This window comes from Engraulis encrasicolus, chromosome 9 (assembly GCF_034702125.1).
Source record: "Engraulis encrasicolus isolate BLACKSEA-1 chromosome 9, IST_EnEncr_1.0, whole genome shotgun sequence".
Lineage (NCBI taxonomy): Eukaryota > Metazoa > Chordata > Actinopteri > Clupeiformes > Engraulidae > Engraulis > Engraulis encrasicolus.
This window is the reverse complement of record NC_085865.1, coordinates 5,185,671-5,193,170: the sequence shown is the minus strand read 5'-3', so window position 1 is coordinate 5,193,170 and position 7,500 is coordinate 5,185,671. Positions and strand designations below refer to the sequence as shown.

The following is a 7,500-nucleotide window of genomic DNA, read 5'->3' as shown; positions in this document are numbered from 1 at the left end:
ACAGAGCTAGCACAGTATATTAGTGTTAGGATGCTACACCACAGAGCTAGCACAGTATATTAGTGTTAGGATGCTACACCACAGAGCTAGCACAGTATATTAGTGTTAGGATGCTACACCACAGAGGTAGCACAGCATATTAGTGTTAGGATGCTACACCACAGAGGTAGCACAGCATATTAGTGTTTTTAGGGTTATCTGTACATTATAATAATGCACTTGCAGTGCACGTAATGCTAATTGATATAGCATTGATTCACCTTACCTAATAATGTAATGTTATAAGGACAGTATAATAAAGTGTAACCCTATTCTCTTAAGCCTGGCTCAAACTACACGACTATCGCGCCGATTCTCGGCTGAAAACCCCCCTTACGACAATCGCTGGAACGTTACCCCCCAGGACAATCGCAAGCGATTGTCGGGAAAGATTTCCTCGTCGTGAGCGACGTTCTAAGATAGAACTTTGGCAGCTCAAAAAGTCGCCGATCGCAAATCGTAGAAATCAAACACTGTTTGATATTTGCAACTGGAAATAGAACGTCGGGCATTGTCTCGGTGGCTGCGAGCAGCGACAAGATTGACAGTTGCGATTCTCTTCTAGTGTGTGGTGCCCCCCGACCCCAAAATCGCACACACAATCGCTAGTCGTGTAGTTTGAGCCTGGCTTTACTGTAACAGGTGATTTGAAAAAATCAAGGGAGTAGGCCTACTACTTAGGCTTAAGTAATATTTAAAAGTTTTGGAGAAATACAGCCCTGATGGTTTGAGTGGTCAGCTGGTTCATATAATGAATAAGAAGAGGTGATTTCACTAATATGGTCTGTAATAGGGCAGACATAGGTAAGCGGTTGGGGTGTCAGGCTTGGAAGACAATGACTGTGTCTAATGATTTTACATCATAGTTGTTATGTAGTAGTAGAACATGCACCATTTGATTTAAGGTTTTATTTGTATTTTTTTCCAGAATGGACTGTTAAGAGAGAGACATAAAAAATAGTGGGAGAGCAAGATAGCAAAGTGTGGGGGGGATATGATCCAGGCTGGATTGGAACGGCACCGAATATGCATTATTGTCTGAATCTGGAATTGAGTAGCCTCGCGCGCCATCCTACGTACTTCCGCCAAGACACTTGGCTCCGCACTACGTCTGGTCCTCTGTGGAGCGATGTTAACCGGTAGGATTTTTGCCGGTGTTCTGACAAACGGTCCTACATTGTAATTTTATCCTACGGTAGGATGTTCTGTCAGACATGTCTGTTAAACGGTCCTACATCGCCATAGATAGACGTCCGACATGTTTGTTCAACAACTTGTAAGTTAAATCCTGATTTTTCCGAAAATGTCCTTCCTGCTTCCTGCAATCGCGTCAGATCAAACAAAGTCCAGACCATGAGTACGAAATGGAAATGGTAGTATTATGGGATGGTCAGGACCAGGCTAGGAATTGAGCCCTATGTTGTGTACAGTGCGGTGCGCATCTATATTTCTATGGTCATATTTCTGAAGTCCTGGTAACACTTTACAATAACGACCCAAAAAAAGCTTAATAAACACTTTATTAACATTTAATTATAATTAACATTTAACAAAGCATTTACAAATGTTTGTAAATGAGTAAGAACCACACTACGACAGCACAGTGCAGTGGGAATCAACTTCTACTGTTTGAGTTTTATGTGGTTTCATGCCTTCTGGTCTTTGGAGGATAAACCTCCAGGACCGATAAGACTGTGCTGTGTCTGTTGTGTTAACATAGTATTTCTTGCCCATTTATAAACATTTGTAAACAATTTGTTGATAATTAGTTTATTATTTATAAAGTGTTTATAAAGCTTTTTTTTTGGATAGTTATTGTAAAGTGTTACCGAAGTCCTACTGTATTCTCTGGGTGCACATTTAAAAATGCAGTGTTAATTCAACACTTAGAGAGTTGATTTAACATCTTCTAGAGTGTATTTGGTCCCAGAGTACTCTCTAAGTGTTGAATTAACACTGCATTCTTTACTGTGTGGGCCTCTACTCAGGAGAACACGGTCCTTGATTTATTAGACATTTGAGCTACACTATGAAGTTAAAAATGTGTTGTTCCGACAAAATCTCACTGAGTTTGAAAGCTCAATGCACTCCCATGTATTGGCTTACTGTAACTTAACAGTACATGTTTGAAGTATTTCATGTGATGTAGCTGAATGTAATCAAACTAAAAGCATTCCATCAGCCAGCACATAGTAATGGAAGTTGTATTCTGTACCTGGCTGTTAGACTAATGCTTTTCTAGTCTTTTCTATGTGTTTTTTTCCGACACTGTGTCACATGTTCTGATTGTACTGTGCAGGAGTCTGTCTCATAAAGAATATGCATGTTCTGGATTGTGCACGTCTAGCCGCCTCATTGTCCTGCTGCATAAACCCATATGGGCACATCCGAGAGCATCATTTTAGAGCCGTTACCTCCCTTTTCCAGTCATTTTTGGATGGCATGAGTGGGAAATAATAATGTAATGTGTCTGATTGATCAAATATGCGTTTGGGTGAATCCTATGAAACATGCACCACACACACACACACACACACACACACACACACACACACACACACACACACACACACACACACACACACACACACACACACACACACACACACACACACACACACACACACACACACAATTGATGTTGATACTTAGCTAGATAGCGTTTGTCCTTGTTTGTACAGTGAAATTGATTTAAAATCACCCATAATGGTGCGTAGCTAGATTTATGCCGGGCTCCACGCTGCTGTGAGGCTCTCCCCTTATTGTGCTTTATGACTGAAATTCATTATGTGTCATCTCGTGTTATGACCAATTCATTTGGTAAAAAGCCTGTAAAACGACCACGGTGGAAAGCTTGATTTTTATACGAGATTGCAACGGGGAGGAAGGAGGAGCTGTAAAATAAAATGTAACCAATTTGTGAGGTGACAGTGCTTTTTATGTGAAACAGTGGGGATGTTGTATCGCAAGCAGAGTTTGCGCGGTGTTGGTTATTAAAAATGAAATATGTAAACATTAAAAACGCTCATTGGCCCTTGTGCTTGTACTCGGATGAACCTCGTGTCTCATGGAAACGAATGCCCCCCAAGGTTATGTCTCTGTCTTCTATGATTTAAAGCTCCTATGGGGGTAGACTCCTAATCTCCCTTGAAGAAACCCATAACTGGCTGAAATGAACCATGACTGGGCTGCCAGGTTAGTGAACAGTGACCCCTCTAAAACAAATTTTTTACTATATTGTTCATTACATACAGTATGTACCGTAGGACGCAAGTTGTATTGGCTTTGTTCACCATGACAAACTATGCAATCCAGATCCAAAATGTGGACACCAGAATTACATGCCAGGGAACAAATTAACATTTTGGACTCAGATTAAGTCTGGTGCACCTCTCTACATCTCCCCCCAGGTTTACAGTGGTAGTGCCATGATTGCGAAGCTGGTATACATTATAGCAGCGGTTCCCAAACTTTTTTTCCCCGCGCACCCCCTTTCACATTTCAATGTGGTTTGTGAACCCACCACACATTTTGGGTAATCCTGATTTCCAATCAGACGTTTTTTTTTTTTCTGCCATCATTACAATGGAACCTATTGCATGACAAGTCTATAAGTTATAAATTACACTTTCAATTCATCAAACAATTAAAACTACCTGACGTTCATTAATGCTGGATAAAAAAACGCTTGATAGAAGAAGGCTTGATAGCCGAAACGCGTTTGCTTTTTGGACATGGTGGTAATACTGTATAAATAAATAATGAGACGCAGTTTTGTGAGTGCGGATTTTTCTTCCTTAAGTTGATACTTTTTATCTCGCACCCAAAGACTTTCGTTTTTCCAAGAAGTTGAGCGCGTCCTTTGCCAAAACTTGGATAAAAAAAACGCACATATCCACCATTGCTCTATCGAGCTCGCGCACCCCCTTGTGACAGGCCGCGCACCCCCAGGGTTGCACGCACCACAGTTTGGGAAACCCTGCACTACAGTAATCACAGAGATCCTCTACCAGTGTTGCCAGATGTGTCTGACCAAATCCCGCCCAAAAGCTTCTCAAAAAACGCCAAAATGCGCTAAATTACGCCCAAAATCAACAAATTACATTGACTTCAATGGGCCCAAAACGGCTGAAAAAAACGCCAAATGGCCAATTTTTCCCATTTTTACCCGCAGACGCTCATCCCAAGTAGCCCAATTGGGCGGGCACCCGCCCAATCTAGCAACACTGTACTCTACAGTACATGAGACGAAGCGCTTAGGAATATGTGGCGATTCAGTATATGGTGTGTGCATGCACATCTCCAACCTTTCTAGAAAAAAAAGAGCCACTTGCCTACTGACCTGTGCTATTATAGATCCAATCATCTCGCAAGCAAATGCTGCTCATGCAGTTGAAAAAAGTATAGCTGCCTGAAATAGCAACCCTGAGGCGTCGCCAAGATGGCCGCCAAGTGGAGGGACTTATACAAACAGAGTGCATTACAATATGCGACCTTGCCTCCTCCACTTGTGCTTGTCTCCTCGTACCAGGAAGTAATATGTCATGATGACATCACTGACAACAGCATTATATTTCAATATCTTGCAAAAGCTCAATTGTACAGTCTTTTTCTCATGTGCAATTGGGATGGTGAATGAAAAACAGTCCCTCAAAAGTTGTTGTGGCTAGGCGGACAGCTGGGAAACATAATCGTTTTCTCCACGGAGGAGGGGCCAGGAGGTGGGGCGAGGAGACAAGCACAAGTGGAGGAGGCAAGGTCGCATATTGTAACGCACTCACAGACTTTGGTAATCATTAGCAGCCGGGCCACGTCAAATAGGACAGGTGTTTTTCACTTGGAAACAGGTGACACGAGGTGGAAAATGGAGTCCAAAACTCTATGGGTCTCTCTCTCCTTATTTTTCCTCTTCCCTTCTCTCCTTTCCCTAACCCTTTCTGTATCTGTCTTTCTCTGCATCTCTTTCTCTCTCTCTCTTACCTCAGAAATACACCAGCGGCGATCTGAGCGAGTCGAGCGACGGAAGTAATTGACTTTGTATTGAGTCGCGCGACAAAAGCGATTCAGGAGACTAGAGCGATTTGCGCTACGAGCGCGACAGTTTGAAGTTGAAATCTTTTCAACTTTCTATGACGCGGTTCGGCGACAAGCCGCGACAGCCAAATACTTTATAGAGGTCAGTGACCACAGCCAATGGGAATGCTTGAATGCTTTGCCTTCTGCCTGTACGGACATACTCTAGTCTCCTCAATCGCTCGTATCGCTTGCTGCTGCACTCTGTCGCTTGAATCGCATCGCGCCTGGTCTATTCGCGCTGTTACTCCTGTTGCTGTCTGACAGTAGGTTCTAGTGATGGGATTTCCGGTTCTTCTTTGAGATGCGGTTCTATTGGCTCTTCTTGCTATGGAGAGCCGGCTCTTTCGGCTCCCAAACGGCTCCCAACATATATTTTTACATTATTATTAAATTAATTCGTTTTCATTTTATTTTACAACATTTTGTTTCATTATTGACATTGTGAAGCACTTTGGGCAGTGCATGCTGTGTAAAAGCCTTAATGAATAACACCTGTATTATAATCAGTCTTTAAATAATGACACAACATACCCAAATACAAACTAGGCTATATTAAAAAGATATTAATTATATCGCGATATCAATATTCATCTTATATCGTGATATCAATATCAAAATTCATATATCGTGATATTTTGTCATTTGTCATTTGCAACGCTATGGTGCAGTATGGCAGGCAAGGGATTAAGCAAAACGCAGGGGTGGTACATCAGAACTAGCTCTATGTCGAGAAAAAAATGACTCCTCTCGAGTCTCGCGCTCTCCTCAAGTCTACATTCACACAGACTTACTAGACATTATGCTACTAGAAAGCACTAGAAACTAGAAAGCCATTATGCGTGCTACTCCACTACGATAATAGTGGCGGGGGTTGGGAATTTCGTATATCGCTTAAAATATCGTGATATCAATATTTGCAGAAAATATCGTGATATTGATTTTTTCCAATATCGAGCAGCCCTCATTTCTGATGAGTGTGTCTGTAACGCCTGTGCTGTAACCACTGGCACTTTCAGAGTATTCACACAATGAGGGAGGGGGAGAGAAGGACAAAACAAACAAAAAAACAAAAATGGCTCCCAAAAAAAATCCTAAAACGGCTCCCATTGCGGAGCCGGTTCTTAGAGCCGTTTCGCTCGCGACCGACACATCACTAGGTGGCAGTTTCCACTTTAGTACCACAGGTGCTCACATGTGCGATCATCACGCCTTTCTGTCTCTCTGCAGGTACGCAGGTGGTGCAGGTGACGGCGACGGATGCGGACGACCCCACGTATGGCAACAGCGCCAGGGTCATCTACAGCATCATCCAGGGCCAACCCTACTTCTCCGTGGAGCCCAAAACAGGTAAATGCTGATCAACTTACAGCTCATGCATGATTGTAGGTATATATTTGCTGAATAGACTCAACTACATTATAAACACATGGCCATGACATTATGAAAAGCCTCAAGTTACAGATAAATACTTTGTTATTGCAATTTTGCTGACAGCTTGGTCTTATAAAAAGGCTGTGGGCAGAGGGGTTAAAGACCGGTTATGATGACTGCTGTAACTAATGCTAAGATGATGGTAATTATTTTCTTACACTGTTTGCCAATGATGATGATGGATGGTGATCATTTTGAAGCTAGGGGTGTAGGTAGCCTAGCATTCACATTGGCACTGAACATTGACGGATGGGTCCCACTGATTTACGTGCGTGGACGCCCAGATGCATTTTTGGGGACTGTCGGCTCCATTGCCTCCTCCAAAACTTGACATTTTAAAACTTTGACGGTTGCGCTGGATCCATGACTGGATCAAAGACATGAAAAGACAACCCCCACGCTGCAAAAAATGAAATCTTAGCAAGCTTATTTTTCTAGTTTCAAGTAAAAGCATCTAATCAATCTTATTTTAAGTAGTACAATCCAATAAGTAGTACTTTTTAACTGGAATTTAGAACTAGAAATTTGACTTTTTCTACTTATTTCCGAACATTTGTCCATGGGGCAGGATATTTTTACTTGGTGACATTTTTTTTACTTGTTGTAAGCAAGCAATAGTCTAATTTCTAGTTCTAAATTCCAGTTAAAAAGTGCTAGTTATTGGGTGACTGTTACTTAAAGCAAGACTGACTAGATGTTTTTACATGAAACTAGAAAAATGAGCTTGCTTAGATTTCATTTTTTTTGCAGTGCTTGTGTCAGGCACGGCTCCTGTCAACCGCGGATGTTCAGTGATAATATGAATGCTGGGCAGTGTTGCCAGATTGGGCGGCTTAGAGAATGGGCGCCTGCGGGTAAAAATAGCATTTGGGCGAGTTTTTCTGCCGATATACTGTGGCCATAGAAACCAATGGAATTTAGTTAAAATTGGGTGGAATTTAGTGCGTCCAGGCG

General features: G+C 42.1%; 1 protein-coding gene across 1 annotated transcript in view; it reads left to right on the top strand.

Moving 5' to 3' along the window:
• Positions 1–7,500, top strand: part of LOC134456086 (cadherin-7-like) — a 187,338-nt gene that overhangs the window by 63,572 nt on the left and 116,266 nt on the right. The window contains exon 7 of the mRNA XM_063207519.1: positions 6,343–6,462. Within this exon, the coding sequence (XP_063063589.1) occupies positions 6,343–6,462 (120 nt within the window). The remainder of the gene's footprint in view (positions 1–6,342; positions 6,463–7,500) is intronic.